Source organism: Cyprinus carpio, chromosome B5 (assembly GCF_018340385.1).
Source record: "Cyprinus carpio isolate SPL01 chromosome B5, ASM1834038v1, whole genome shotgun sequence".
Taxonomy (NCBI): Eukaryota; Metazoa; Chordata; class Actinopteri; order Cypriniformes; family Cyprinidae; genus Cyprinus; species Cyprinus carpio.
In genome coordinates, this window is record NC_056601.1 from 3,719,796 (window position 1) to 3,736,116 (window position 16,321).

Genomic DNA, 16,321 nt, shown 5'->3' on the forward strand with positions numbered 1-16,321 from the left:
ATGTACCGTCATACAGTGAATGTGTGCTGCGCATTTGGAGATTAACAGACACTCGAGCTATACGTGCTGCCCATCTATTTGTGCCCTGTGTATCTGTGAGCCAGCACCCTGTAAGTTATTCATGATTTTGGGGATTTTCTGGGGCAAATACATTCCAAAGCCCTTGAACAGAAAAACAGAGAGCTGAAAAAGAAACAGGCTGTTCTGAACATGGGATATGAGGAGGAAAAAAAATGACATTTGGAGACAAAGTGAAGAATGAGTTCATGTATTTGGATGTGAAAAGGCGATGAAACGCAAATCAAACAATATGGAGAAAAGAAAGAGAGAGAGAGGCTGGGGGAAGCGGCAGAGCGATAGTATGGATGATAGGAGGGGGGCTAGATACAGAGAAAGAGAGAAAGAGAGAGATGAAGAAAGCGAGGGAGGGAGGAATTTCCCTCAGGGGCGACGTGTTTGTGCTCTCTCTCTCACTCTCTCTCTGTTGTTCATTCACTCATACACACACTCCATCCACACATATTTGACAGACACACACAGCATGTAGACACTTTCTAATTCATTCACCTCCCTCGCTCACACACTCACAGTTTCGTTTTACAACCTTGAGTCGTATTTTCACTCCTTTCCTGCCTAGAGAGTCTAGAGAAGCAGCTACGCCACCTCAACTTTAAAACCGCCGTCAGGAGAGAGAAGAGACAGCAAGAACAGAATAAAACAAAAAAAGAGGCTTGAAATTCACTGAAGTGCTCAGAAGGATGGAATAGAGAAGCATGAAAGTCCAAGAACATCAGGGCGAAACACACTTTATGAGAGGAACTGCCTGAAGGAGACAAAGCTTAGGTAAGCTCAGTTCTATCACTGCTTTCAATCTCAGTTTCATTTCCCCTGGTTGACCGGAGTATTTGGTCAGAGAAACTCTTGAATTTTAACCAGAACTTTGAACTGTGCTTAACATGTCTCATGAGCATGGTTGCCTACAGCATGTGAGATTTAAAATGAATCCTCTTCTTTAGTCAATCATAGGACTGTGTATTCTTTTAAACGTAAAGGAGGATTTTGCAGCAATGCCATAAAAGAAAGAACCTTTCAATGAACAATTCTTAAAATAATCATTGGTTTTCCTAGAACAATAAAAAAAAAATAAAAAATAAAATAAAAAAAAAAACATTCTAAAGAACCTTTTTTGACTACAAAAGACTTTGGAATGGAAAGGTTCCATGGATGTTAAAGGTTCTTCATGGAACCATAGATGCCAATAAAGAACCTTCCTACAGACCTGACATGATAAAGAGACATTTGCTATTGTTCTAAGAAGAGGTACTATAACTTTAGAGACTGATGTAGGATTTCCTAAAAACCAGGTATCACTAAGATCTGACCTTTATTCTTTTGGATTTTTATAATACAAAATTTTGCAAATGATATTAGCTGGTAATTTCTCAATTTTTTCATGATTTTATTCACCTTGCAGACGATTTATGAAGGTCTTTTTATTGTGTGTTGTCATATACTGTATGTGTCTACAGCTGCAAATCATCTGGTTAAGTGAAATTAGATGTTATATACACAACATCCTGGTTCTCCAAAGAAACTTTCAGTGAAAAGTTATGTTAACCATAAATTCCAATAAAGAACCTTTATTTTTAAGAGTGAACAGTAACTACTGTAGATATGAATACAAAGCTGTTTCTGCCCTTAAAAGTCAGAAGATTCATCAATCCATTCAATGCAATGACACTGTTTAATTAAGTAGTAAACATTTGGATTATATTTCAAGTTTTGGTCTTTGAAAAAACAAGCCCAATGTTGACATTCTCTGTCATGTGTATGTTTGCGTATGTGAGTCAGTGGTTTCTAGAAGGTTGTGGGGCCATGGGAGTCACAGAAGGATGAATGGATGAGTGAGCTAATAGGGTTAATATGTTATGTACTTCACAAATGATGCAAAATTTATTGTATCAAATCAGAAATGCAGCATGTGACTTGGTACTCCACCAAATTCAGATCTGCTGTATAATGAAAAGGGAAAATCTGGAATGTAATGATAAAACTCCCTGTTTTTATAGTACACGCATGTATGGTGAAATTTACTTCACTAAATTCCATCCCTAACCATAGCCTACCACTAAAATCAGATGGATATTATGAATATCCATAAGCATGTTGTTCAAGCCTAAGGTCTACCCCAAACCGTAAAATCTGATTGGTCGAAAATAATGTTATGCCCAGACCAAGGATGTTGATCCAAAAACATGCCTACTTGGCGAAATCACAGTAAGCAGCTTTCCTTTACATAAACATATTTGATTAAGATGTTCAGTGCAAGATGTTGACAATGGAAAGGAGGGAAAAAAACAGATGGATCTGGATTAGTTGAATCTCTGTCACCTCTGAGCTGGCATGACTTCATGGAGGCATAAAATGTTGGAGCATTAGTGATAGAGGAAGATGTGAATAATACATATCATATTTTATGAGCGCAGAACTGCTCTACTAAGTGCAATGAACCATACAGAAAAAAGCAGAGAGAGAGATGAGACGAAAAGAGTCGCCTATGTCGCGTATGTCTGTTTAAAAGTTTAGTTAAGAACAAGATCAAACAGGTTCACTCCAAAGCATCACATCAGCGCAATTACCTGAAACAAAATACTCAGACGTGGGTGGTCTGCTTTCATCCTAACATGCACATCTAGAATATCGAACAGAAATGTAACACTGTATTGTTAGACAAAAAATATATCAAATATGGCTGAATGAGATTAGTGTTAATAACTAGTCAGTCTGTAATCAAAATGCTTACAGCATTTCAAATACATTCAAAAATAGAGATTATTGAATCAGGCAATAGAGGAAAACTAAATCTGAACATCTGTTAGATGCAGAAATGAAATAAAAAGCAGATAAGCCACAAAATAATTCAATTACCAAATGGACCCAGTCAATGCCATATTTTATTTTAAACAAGCCTGTGAGACATAAAAATACAGGACTTAATGTCCTGTGTTGTGTCTAATTTTAATTAAAGAAATCCAGCAAACACCTATTCTATTATTGCAGCCTATAGTTTTGCACTTTATTCTAGATTTAATATACTTTGATGCATATTTTATTATATACAGTACACACACATAAACACAAACACACTCTCTCTCTCTATATAAAGTATACTATATATACAGGTCTTTGTAATTGTAATAACTTCTCTGTGGAAGTTAAAAGATAAAAAAGATACTCTATACAGTAAGCTGACACATAGCATTTATCTGACTTTGTTCATGGATAACTAAATTACTGTGGTGGGTCATTTATCTGTCAATGACTCTCCTACCCAGACATTAGACTATCGTAACTCACACAGAAACCATGAAGTACACCAAAACAAACACACACCCACACACTAGGACTAGGACTACAATATATAACTGAAAGGACCAAGTCCAAACTGGACAGCTTGGAAACCCCATTGATTGACAGATGGTCAAATCTGCTGTGGGGTTCCCTATTCAAACAGAAAGATGGACACCATGTACATGTTTATATCAGTCAACTCGTACTAAAATGTCAATTTTAAAATACACTGAACACTAGATTATTTAGCATGGAACATGACCAGAAAGTGACATGTCTCTATAATATCACCTGACTTGACTGTGAGAACCTGTTGCAAGTCTGCCTAGCATTTTTGTCTTCTACATTTTCTTACCCAACTTTCAGCATTTGTTTGCAGTTGTGACCTGCTGCATTTAATGTCCCTGCTTTACTCATCTTATGGTAAAGTGAGCGGATGAGTGTGAAGGTTACACTGTAGCACAGAGGTCATTCATTATGTACGTCACAGGGACTGTACTCTTAACAAAACCACTCTGTTCTCATGGAAAAAATCCCTATGAAGTCATGAAAACAAACCAGTTGATCCTTATATTATTATATTGGTGTATCCTTGGATAAGCAGATGGATTTGTGTGTGTCTGTCTGTTTATGTGCATGTGAGTGTGTGTGCTTGTGTGTAGGGGAGTCTTTTGGGTTTGTTTCTTGGGTCATTAGTGTTGACAGTTTTAGTCCATAAAGATGACAGGCTACTGCTCTTCTGCTGACCACCCTTCACGCAACGCTCTCCCCATAGCCTCACAAAGCTGAACCACAACACAGGAAAAAGAAAAATGTTGAAAAAAATTGTAACCAAAACATGTGACCACACAAAGCATTACCACAGACCCGAGAACATCCCAGAGGAAAACGTTATTGCTCAGAGGTTGCTCTTTCATAGCTGCTCGGGAGACGTAGAGTTATGCTTCATTTAGTCATGAGTTCTCAGTTGGCTTCATTTGAGCATCAGCTTTGATACTTTGAATTGTGTTATTAAACTGTAACGCAAATAAATGAGACAATCATTTACTTATATAGAGAAAACACAAGCACAGCAGAAAATGATATTCCCCAGATGAGCTGTCATTTATAAAGTACAGCATTGCTGTGGACAACAGTCTTTATTAAGAAGCGTTTTACCTCTGAATGTTGCGATTAACCAATCAAAAACAGCTGTGCATCTTTCGGTTAAAACTTGATTTAGTTGTGGACACTGGTTCACAAGTTGGAAATACTTTTTTTATTATAATATCAAATTGCAGTTATTACATAAACTGCAAAGCCTACTGTAAATTGCAAATCAATGTACTGTGTATTGAAATGGCAAGAAAATGTTGTTGTAATATTGAATCATGGAGGTCTATGGCAATGCCCGGCACTAATTTACTCTCTTGATCCAATCCCATGCAAAGCATGCTTGGAACTATAAATCCCCTGTTCATTTTCAGTTAATGTAACAAAATTGATTCAAGTAGTCCCTCCACAAACAGAACAATATGGTATAGCTCATACAATACAGTCTTGGAAAACTTTGATGATTATAAATATTTGAGTTCATACTGAAATCTCTTTCATATTGAAATCTTAAATGTTGAGATCTCTTTTAAAACTCTAGAGGAGACACAAGTGATATTATGAGTCTTTTGTCTGGGGTAAAATCTAAGCACCAGACTTAAGCAAAGTCTTCATTCGCATTCCATTTAATCTCATCGCTGTCTAGAAGAAATAATTACAAAAACCATTGCATCTTCGAGTGCACCTTATAGTGTATCCTGATACAGAATTATGCATTAGATCATCCCTACTCACTAGTCAGTATGTATGTCCCACAAAGTACAGAACTGCCTGGCACTACACAGCAGGGCCTGACGGGACCCCTTTCTTGTCCACACACACACGCACACACACACACCATACCACTGTTCCCTCACAATATAGAAGAACAAAAAAACACAGGCAGCAATGCAGAAAAATCCCTCCGTGCACAACAAATCCATTCACTGAATGCATATCCATAAGTGAAGGATATAGCTGTGAGCTCAAGGCCCTTTCAGCATTTGAGCATTTAAAGAATTACAAAGATGTTTTTCACTGTTCTTTGAATGTGAGGGGATTTGAGGATAAATCAAAAGCAACAACCTGGCATGGAAATGTGAGCACAAGGCGAGACAAAGACCAGAACCAAAGATGTTACTTCTGAATCTGAGATTTCAGCGCGGCTGAAAGACGGCAAGCTCGCACGCAGACGCACAACCACCTGCTCTGAGACTGACAGTTCCATTCATCTGGCCTCTAAACAACTTTTTCCTTTCCAGGAATTAATTGCCAATTGCAAAGACAAATCTGGAAAAACACTTTTTTTTGGCACAAATTCATTCTCACCCTCTCCCTGTTTGTTTTCTAGAAACACTCCCTATCTGTCTGTCCATTATGGGATTCGCCAGACAAGTGAATTAAAACTAACGAGAGTGTGAGAATCACCCCTAACTGTAGACTGTAGTGACGCCTCACAGCCAACATGATGTTGCTGGATAATACATTTCATATCTACTGTAACACGAAAGAACTCACTGTTATTTCTGAAATGGTTAGTTCCACCAAACATACTAGTCATACTGTAAGTCTTTTTTTCCACTTTAATAAGAGTTAGCATATTGCATTATCTGCAGTCAGGAGAAGTTCCACATCTTTCTCTCATTCAGCTCTAGTTTAAATTTCTAGGTCAAGCCCTTTAACTATGAGCACCTTCTAATAAAACTTGAAGTAAAATGGTATAGCTGATGACATGCTCAAACTGAAATTACAAAAAAATGTTGTGTCATTGCATATTATATTATTAGCATGTGTACACAAGCATTCAGAAGTTTGGGGTCAGTAATTTATTTTGTCTTGTTTTTGAAAGAAATTAATATTTCTCTTCAGCAAGGATGCATTAAATTCATTAAAAGTGAAAACATTCACATTGTTATAAATTATTTATATTTCAAATAAATGTTTTTAATTTGAACAAATAAATTAATTAAAAAGTACCAGTTTCCACAAAAGTATTAAACAGCAAAACTGTTTTCAATATTGATATTAGTAAAAAAAAAAAAAAAGGTTTCTGTAACATCATGTGACAATGAAGTATGGCTGCTAAAAAATTCAGTGATGCATCACGGGAATAAATTAAATGTTTAAATATACTAAAAAAGAAAAATTATTTAAACTGTAATAATATTTCACAATATTTTACTGTATTTTTGATCAAATAAGTGCAGCCTTGGTGAGCATAAGAGACTCCTTTCAAAAACTTAAAAAAACCCAAATTTTGATCAGCATTAGTGCATAGCCTCCAGCATAGAACATGGTGTTACATTGTTAATTTCATCTCATTTTCTCTATCCCTTTTCGTTTATTGATTTTCTTTCACTATACAACATGAAATCAGTCTAAATGTGTCATTTCAGCCCTCATGCCTGCCGTGCCCCTGCAGTAGCTGTCAGGTCCACATGCTCAATTGGTTAGTTGTATTGAGCAGAACCGTCTAACCTCCATCTGTCCACCCACCCCTACAGAGAGACAGATTACTGCTGATGTGACCACTCACTCTCAATGTTTACCCCTTCCCTCCAAATCTCCCATATTGATGTTGCCCACACACACACAGACAGGAAATAGATTTATTCTTTCCCCTGTAGTGAAAGGCAAACACAAGTCACTTGACATGAACTACTAACCCGATCTCTTGCCCCCTGTGGCACAGTCCAGATTGCTAATCACTGAATGATTGGCTTGTCATACCGAATTGGAAAATTAGAGTTTGATAGCACAAAGGCTGTTGGCTCACAGCAATGATTTTGCTTAATATATTTGAAATGTTATAATGATAATGCATAATTCAGTCAACAGCCTTTGAGCTATCAAAATTACACGGCAGAGAGAGAAAAGGAGAGAGAAAGAACAAACATTTACTAGCTACATCAATTCTGTGATTATATTGCTAACCCAGAAAGCTTATTTGCCTCTGGGATTTTTTCTGAGTGTGGTTTTAGAATGAAAGTTGCTAACAAGTTGCTGCTAAAGCTAAGATCCATCAAGCACAATCTAGCACAATCCTAGTGCTGTATGTTGCATCTCTTTTAGAAAGATTTAAAAGCACACAACAGCTTCAAAATATATATATTAACTCAGGAAACTTTGTCTCTTCAATAATGTTTACCACAGAAATGACTAGAAAACTGCTAGCTCTCTTCATGGCTTTTCCTGTGCTAATATTGTTAGAAATCATTCCATTGGATATTCAGAATAGCATTTTTGTGTGCTTTTAAGATGCACATTGCTAACATTAGTTAGGACTAACAATTTGTCAACAATTTTGCTCACCAATTTGATCAAAAATACAGTACATGTGTAATGTTGCTATGATTTAATGTAATTGCTTTGCATTTTCATAAATTTAAAAATGATATTTTGTCATGTGATTGCAAAGCCGTTAGTATTCTGTCACATGATTCTTCAGAAATCATTCTTATATTATCATATTGTGTTTATACAACTTTTCTTATTATTATTAATATTAAAACAGTTGCAGTTATTCAGCTGCTGAATAATTTGTGGAATCTCTGGTACATTAGTCATAGAATTGCCCTGATCAACAGAGTTCAAAATAACAGCATTTATTTGAAAAAAAACAAACCAAAAAAAAAAAGAAAAAAAAAACTGATTTTTAAAACAGATATTCTAAAACTTTTAGAAATTACTGAGAGAACCCATAAAAATGGCAATCCACAGTGCTTTTTGACTATACAAACTGAACAACATCAGACACAATCTATGTGATTTCCTTACAACAACCAAAGCCAGGCATGACTGTAAATGAGCACATATCAGTCGGTATTATTTCTCCATCATCCTCTTTTTAACTTTAGCTCTCTTTACTTTCCTCTACAAACTGAATTTTAATATCACATACTGTACTAGAAGATTGCTAGTCACGAAGAAGCTGCTAAACCTGACAAGATGCAGACACATTTTCATGCCAATAATGTTGCCATGTTCTCCATGCCAACAACCTCTTTAATTAGAGTGAAGCCACCCTCATACTTCCCCCTCCCCTCTGCTGGTACCAGACTGCCCCCCCCCCCAACTCCAACCCATATTCAACCCAAGCACTATGATGCCCCCCCCATACACACACTCCTCATTATCAATGCGAGGAACATGCAGACCAGAGGGGGCTGTAGAGTGTGTGATTCGATTGACCCAGATCTTCAAGTGCAAATGAGAGCGAGAACGAGGGAGAGGAGGGAGGGATGGGGGGGGTTTGAAGTGAGGAAGAGTGAGAGACTGGTGGGGTGCGGGGAGGTTCATGAAGAGACTAATTTGAGGCTTAGCGGGGCGTCCGTGTGCTAAAAACTGAGCAGATTTACTGAAGGTCAGTGTCTATTGGACAGACTGAATGATATCTTTCAGATGCATCCAAAGGGACACTTTCTGCACATTTTTTTCTTGTTTCTTTCAGTCCAGCGACAGAGACAATCGCATCCTCTCAGACGCTGTTTAATCCTCTCATTCATTCTCCATTTGCATTCACTTAAGAGGAAGAGGAGGAAATCTTGGCAAAATCGTGAAAGTCGTTTGGCTTTTCTCTGTAGGACTGGTGAATCTTTGCGCGTGTATGTGTGTGAGAGACAAATAACCTGCTGAATCACCTGAGACACACACATTTTCTCATGTTTACAGTACACAGCCACATGCTTCGCACACAACTTCTGAAACATTTGCGTTTTTACCGAACGCTTAAAAAATAATACTGCTAAAACTGAGATCTGATGTAGGAACTTTATGTAAACTAATTAAAAAGGGATGTTTCCCAGGGTTTTTTCCTGAAAAAAAAAAAAGTGCTACTTTGAAGACAGCAGTACACAAAGAATGACACGTGACAAAAAAATTAAATAAAAAATAACCATCTGCACCAGCAAACGTCCTCTGTTTCTGTCAAAACAAAGCTGTGAAGATTTGTAAGTTATTTTAGCATATGAAAAAATTGTAAATAGATTTACATGACACAGTATAAAATTTTACTGTAATATACTGTCATCTTTATACTTTGTGCGAGGAAAAACTATCAATTACCATATACTGTTATTGCAGGTGAAGAACAGTAAAATCAGTAATCACCTATTTTTTCATATTCTCTTCTATTCTAATGTCATATGTGTGACCTTGATGGTCTTTTGTCTGTGTGTGTATGACACTTTGCACCATCTAGTACACTAGCCAACATTTGAAGTGGATCAAAACTTCCATCAAAATGGTCCTAAACCCTAAATGTAAACTACTGGTCTTCTATTGCACCACATTTATTAGCATTATCAGTAGATTTTTTTAGGTAAAAAGCTAATTTTTGGTAGTTCAAGTAGGCTAGATTGACACATTAACACTATAATGAAATATACAGTTCTAAGTTATAAAATATACAGGGATCAATATACCATCTCAGGATAACTGAAACACTGTATCAGTTTTTTTTAATATAATTGCAAATTTTTTTGGCAACCATATCTGCTGTAAATTTAACAGGATCTTTTTACAGGAAGGAGGTGAAGCAAAATCTTTCATTTAATAACTGAACATACACTGTACAATTATTTAGACCGTCAAACTGGCAATCAGATCTATCTCAGTTTTATCATTAACTAACATAGGTCTATAGAGCTATAGGAGTATGGTAAGACAAAAAAAAAGTGTGGTCAGAGTTATTTTCATCCCCTACTGTACATGCTTCAATCCTCCAAAGCTCTCGCTGTAGAGAAAAAAGCCTTTGGAGGGCATAGAAATGATCACTTCTGAACACAACACACCTTTAGTTTTCTTGCTTACAACAACAACAAAAAATTATTGTTTTCTAAGATACAACAAAGAAAGGTGACTTAATGCATTGCATGATGCTACTGAGCTCTGAACAATCCAGTCAGATCGGGAACTGAGATAAAATGCTAATACGTGACAGAGAGTCCTTTGATCTCATTCCCCACAGGTCCTCTTTTTGTCTTTTACTAGAGGCCAACACTCTTGTAGTGCGTGCATGTATTTATATACGCATCTACGTGAGTGTGTGTGCTTGTCTTGTGATTGTGTTCATGAGTGAGTCTACTGGGCACGTACGGATTATTGCGCGATGGAAACAGGAGCGAGACTAAGTTTGCACTAAGCTGAGGAGCCTAAATGCAAAAATGTGTAAGAAAATCCACAGAGGTTTGTGTGCATCTCTGGGCTTTCTTTTGGTGTGCAGTGGCATCCAGGAAAGAGGATTATACAGCACAGTGTGAGGTGACAGTGGAGGGTGTGTATATTAGAGATGCGTTTTTTTGTTCTCAGCTACAGAATTTGTGTGTGTGTGTGTGTGTGAGAGAGAGAGAAAAAGAAGGAGACTAGCATTGTTTGCTTGAGAGTAAACAAACTGAAATTCTGTCTCAATCAATAGGTCTGTGAGTCTCTGATAAAGATGAAACACACACTATAGATCCCTATAAGACGATTTGTGTGTCTATCAGGAGAGGTTTGCCAACATATCTCATGGCAATTTGCAAGTATTTTACGATTTGATGAGCTGGTTGCAAATTCATATGAATTTGTATAATCTCATTTGTACAATTTTGTATTGCTCAAGCCCCCCTGATGGTTACCTTCACTCCTTGTTTTCTCCTTTGAGGCAAGGGAGTCAGCGATCATAACACAGAAAAGGAAGCAGTGCATCCAAGTCACCGTGGTTATCATGTTAATCTGATAAAGCCCCTATCATGATCACAAACAGTCCACATATCCTGAATGGGTCAAACTAGTGAAAACAGAACAAAGAACTCACCCATCCCTTTCACATCATTATTACCCATCAACACTCTGTCACATCTAAATAAAAAATTTTAAAAAGATGACGATCCGTATGTTGTGCCAATTAAACCATTTTACAGTTTGTGATGTATTTATGTTTTTATTTAACACTTGTAAATCTAGCAAATTTCTCTTTCAGTTTACTTTAAAGGGTGTACTATCATGGGGTCAGTATTTTTTTTCAGCAAGGATGCACTAAATTGATCAAAAGTGACATAAAGCTATTTTGTTACATTGTTACAAAAGATTTCTATTTTAAATAATTTAAAAAGTTTTCCAAAAAAAAAAAAAATATATATATATTAAGCAGCACTGTTTTCAACATTGAGAATTAAAAAAAAAAATGTTTTGTCATGAGCATCAGATTATCATATTAGAATGATTTCTAAAGGACCATGTGACACTGAATCTTGGAGTTTTGACTGCTGAAAGATTCAGCTTTGCCAGGACAGGAATAAATTACATTTTAAAACAAAACAGTTATTTTAATTTGCAATAATATTTCACAATATTACTATTCTTACTGTACTGTTGATCAAAATAAAGGTAGCCTTGGTGAGCATAGAATGTGACCATTGTGCCGGTCACCGACAAAAACAGAGTCAGAAAGACACACAGCTTTTTGCTCTGTTTCTGAAAAACGCCAATACCCCATGACTCACTGTTCATGCATACAGCACAATCCAGAAAATAGAACTATAAAGACAGCAGTACTGAAAATCTCCTGACAAATGTATTCTTCTCTTATGTTATGTGACTACATTTGTCACCACCGAGAGACAACATAACCCGAGGAACAGGAGCAGCACATTCTGAGGATTAAAGCTGTGAGATGAGGGAATAAAGTGGGAGACATTAGACAGACACTCAGGCCCATAACGGTGGAGTTGATGATGCTTAGCAGTAATGATGACGCTGAAGCAGGAGTGACAAGACCACAGGGCTCGACACTTACTCCCAACTGTGTAATTATACAACGTACAGAGCAACACCACAGCTCGTTTACAAAGGCTGACTGCTCAAAACTAGACGAGGAGCAAATTAATAACCCGTGACTCCGGCAGCAGTGGAGTACAATAACATCACAACTGCGAGGTGACTAAATATAGTTAAATCTTTTAAAGGAGATAGAGGTCAGAAATGATCAGCCACTTGCAACTGTTATCATATCCTTTAGTTATTTTCACTTTTTTTCAAGGATGAAAATTCTATGTTATTCCAAACATGCATGGCTTTCTTTTTTTTTTTTTTTCACTGAATGCAAAAGGAGTTTGCCAGAAGTTCATAACTTCCATACAATGAAAGTGGACCAGAGGTTGTCAAACTCCAAAAGGACAAAGAAGCAACATAAAAGGATCATAAAAATAATAATTTGTACACTTCATTCCAAGTATTTTAAAGCCATTTAATAAGTTTGTGTGAGGAAGACAGTGAAATTTAGGTTGAAAAATCATGCATGACAGCCGTAGTCACTATTCGCTTTCATTGTATGAAAAGAGCAGACTGGATGTTCTGCTACAAACAACCACTTTTTAAATGATGTTTCGACACAATTGTGAGTCATTTTCTATTTTTTATTCTAAGAGTTTTGAAGATAATAACCATTATATTTTTTTGTGGAACCTGCACTAAAAAGACAAATATGTAACCACTGCATCAGTTTTTGAGGCTGTGATGACAAACAACTGCATATCTTTGTTTTCAATCTGAATAATAAAACTCTGTAAAAAGCCTAACGAACTGTCTTTATGTTACATGCAATGTGAGAGTTGTAATCAATGAAATACAACAAATTCGGCAATATACCTTTACATTTCAGAACCATTTATTATTATATCCTGAGGATAATTCTCAAAAACATTCACCTTTCTATCTTACTTTTACATTCTTACAGTTTTCATAATCAGGATTTTCCACCCACTTGTGTTTAAGTAATTAAACTACTATGATAGCCCTAGTAAAAAAAAGTAATATATTCGAAATACATTCATTTCATACTAAGTTTAGTTCAAATCTATTAACATACAGACTGACATATCACTTGAGACTATAAAATTATAATTAAACTGTATTCAGAGTATTACTTGTGCACAATGCATATTTCTTAATATTAAGCCAGAAAATGTGTTTTAATGTCACTATTGATGATGATTGTATGATCCTTGAATATTATCAGTCTTTAAATGCAAGATATTTAAAGTGTACCTGATGTATACTTGGAATAGTTCCACTTTAGCACAATCAAATATACTTCAGTATATCTTTAGTTGGACTACTTCCACACAATTAAAGGGAATTAAGAACAAAATTAGTTGTTCCAGTTTAGTATACCAAAACTACAATTGCATGGGATATTTATTAAGTGCATAAATATGTAAATGTATTTGTTGTATACTCAGCATGAAATAAATTTATTTTTCATTGATTTTTCACAAGGGAGGTACTCGATAAACCAGTAACACTTTACAATATGTTTCCATTAGTTAATTTTGACATGAACTAAGTAACAATGATACTCCTAAAGCTATAATATACTTATAAAGCATTTATTAATCTTAATGTTAATTTCAACAATTACTAAAATCAAAAGTAGTATCTGTTAATATTATTTAATGAATTAGAGCTAACAATGATATTTTGTACTTTTATTAACTAACAACGTTGACTAATTGGACCTCATTGTAGTGTAAATCTTATTTTTGATTTGAAGAACTGGGCTGTTAACTCCAGTGTGTGACTCATTACTGAGGATTGCTCCAATAGAGAGCACTAGAGGACAGCAGTGGGACTGGGATGAGTAAATTTACCCAGGGAGATTTCTGAGGCACTATTGTTCATGAATGTTTAATGTGTTTCTTCTCTGTGTTTTAATAATTCTGTTAATTAAATCACACTGCCCTGCTGCTGCTGTTATTGTTTTACCATATGTTTTACATCTTAGTTGCCTGACAATGAACATTTGATATATTTTAGGATTTTCAATGCATGATTAATGCTATGAATAATTAATATTTTCCTGTGGATGTTACTATTTTCTTTTCTCTCAAAGATAATTAATTTCCTCGCACTTTCTTTTTCTTGTTTTATTTTAGAAATTTACTTCACAAATCAGCCAGCTCTCCAGCTGTACGTATTGGTTTGTGTGCCGCCCTTGACCTGGACTGACGCCATGTTTTGGACGCTCCTCCTGGCTTTGATCCTGCTGCTGTTGCTCCAGGCACAGCTGCTTGTTTGTCTACATGAACTCCGAGCCTCTCTGACCTCAGTGACTTCAGCGAGCCCTTCTGGGACGTCCAATGCCTCGGCTTTGCAACGCCTGCCAGGAGCCATAATCATCGGGGTGCGCAAAGGAGGCACCAGGGCCCTGCTGGAGATGCTCAACCTCCATCCAGAGGTGGAAGTAGCCAAGAACGAGATCCACTACTTCAACCTGGATGAAAATTTTCGGAAGGGTCTGGACTGGTATCGCGCCCAGATGCCGGTCACTCTCCCTGGGCAGCTGACGGTGGAAAAGACCCCTGGCTACTTCACAGCACCACTGGCCCCAAAGAGGATATGGGCCACCAATCCAGCTGTGAAACTGCTGCTGATCATTCGTGACCCTGCAGAGAGACTTGTATCAGACTACACACAAGTCCTCCATAACCGAATTCAGCAAAACAAGCCATACCAAGCACTCGAAGAGCTGCTGCTGTCTCAAGGACACATCAACCCCAAATACAAGGCCCTTCAGAGGAGCTTTTACTACCAGCACCTTGCCAGATGGTTGGAGCTGTTTCCCAGAGAGCAGATGCACATTGTGGATGGAGAGGCACTTATTAGGAATCCGTTCCCTGAGCTGCAGAAGGCGGAGACGTTTTTGGAACTTCCACCTCGGATAAAGCCAGACAATTTCTACTTTAACGTCACTAAGGGCTTTTATTGTATGCTGTCTGCGGGACACGACAAGTGCCTGGATGAGTCTAAAGGAAGACCCCATGCTCCGCTTAGCAACGAAGCTTTCCAGAAGCTTTGCCGCTACCTGCGAGTTCCCAATCAAATCTTTTTCAGAATGGTGGGACAGAGGTTTGACTGGTGCTAAAGACAGATGAAAAATGATTGACAGCTTTTATAGAGATTTAAACTACTATTGGAAACCCATTTTGTGAAAATGTTCTAATATTGTCAAAGGAATATGGCAGCAACCAGTTTTCAAGAGGGCTAAGCAAAGAGACTAGCGCCAAAAATTGTTCTGAACACTGATACACCTACAGTTTGTCTTCTGTGGAAAATAGAATAGATCTGCAGGACTTCATATGCTTTTAAAAAAAACTCTTTTAACTCCAAAAGGCTCAGTTCAAACAGACTACTGATATGGAGGAAATGAGATTGAAAAGACTGGAAATGTCCAAGGTACTGAAAACTGAATGGGAAAACTCCAAGAATTGCATATAATAAGAAAAATAAAAGCTAAAATGTTACTTCCCACGGTAATTGAAGCATTTAACAAAAATACTGCTTTGTCAGCTGTAATTATTGTATTCTAATCATTTAATTCATGTTTAATATACTAATTTGTACTTGAATATTTTATTTTCATTTTTTGAATAGAATGTCTATTTTTTAAATTAATTGGTTCTTTAAATTAATGAGATATTTCATAATGTCATAAGTTAATGCACTACAAAATTCTGTTTTCTATTCAATAAATATATGTACATAAAGCATCTCACATCTGTTTATGTAAGACACTGACAATATTTGACATTTTCAACACACTGATCAATAACAAAACTGTCATATCTGTGCCTATTTTCCTATTACTTTATGCTGTCTTCTTTAAATGTTTCTAATATTTCAGGTGGCCTGTTGACAATAAGTCATTTTTGTTTATCTGCCTCTGGCTGTTGTTGTTAGGCTACTGGTATATCTACAGTCCACATCTCATTTGAGTGATTATGATTTTAAACATATAGATTTTTAAATGTATTCACTTCTTTTAGGGTAAAACATTTTAATGAGAAAGAAAAACCCTTTAGGAATTTAACCTTCTCTACATTTTCTATCACTATACGTTCTATGGACAATATAAAATAAA

General features: G+C 36.5%; 1 protein-coding gene across 1 annotated transcript; it reads left to right on the plus strand.

Annotated features, from left to right (window-relative positions):
• Positions 1 to 294: 294 nt before the first annotated feature.
• Positions 295 to 16,002, plus strand: LOC109104038 (heparan sulfate glucosamine 3-O-sulfotransferase 1-like). The gene is made up of 2 exons (XM_042723695.1): positions 295 to 843; positions 14,337 to 16,002. The coding sequence occupies exon 2, from the start codon at positions 14,414 to 14,416 to the stop codon at positions 15,323 to 15,325; it is 912 nt and encodes a 303-aa protein (XP_042579629.1). The 5' UTR covers positions 295 to 843; positions 14,337 to 14,413; the 3' UTR covers positions 15,326 to 16,002.
• The last annotated feature ends 319 nt before the right edge of the window (positions 16,003 to 16,321 follow it).

Excerpts from the sequence above, each read along its gene's own strand:
- LOC109104038 (XM_042723695.1), top strand. The coding sequence starts at position 14,414 with ATGTTTTGGACGCTCCTCCTGGCTTTGATCCTGCTGCTGTTGCTCCAG.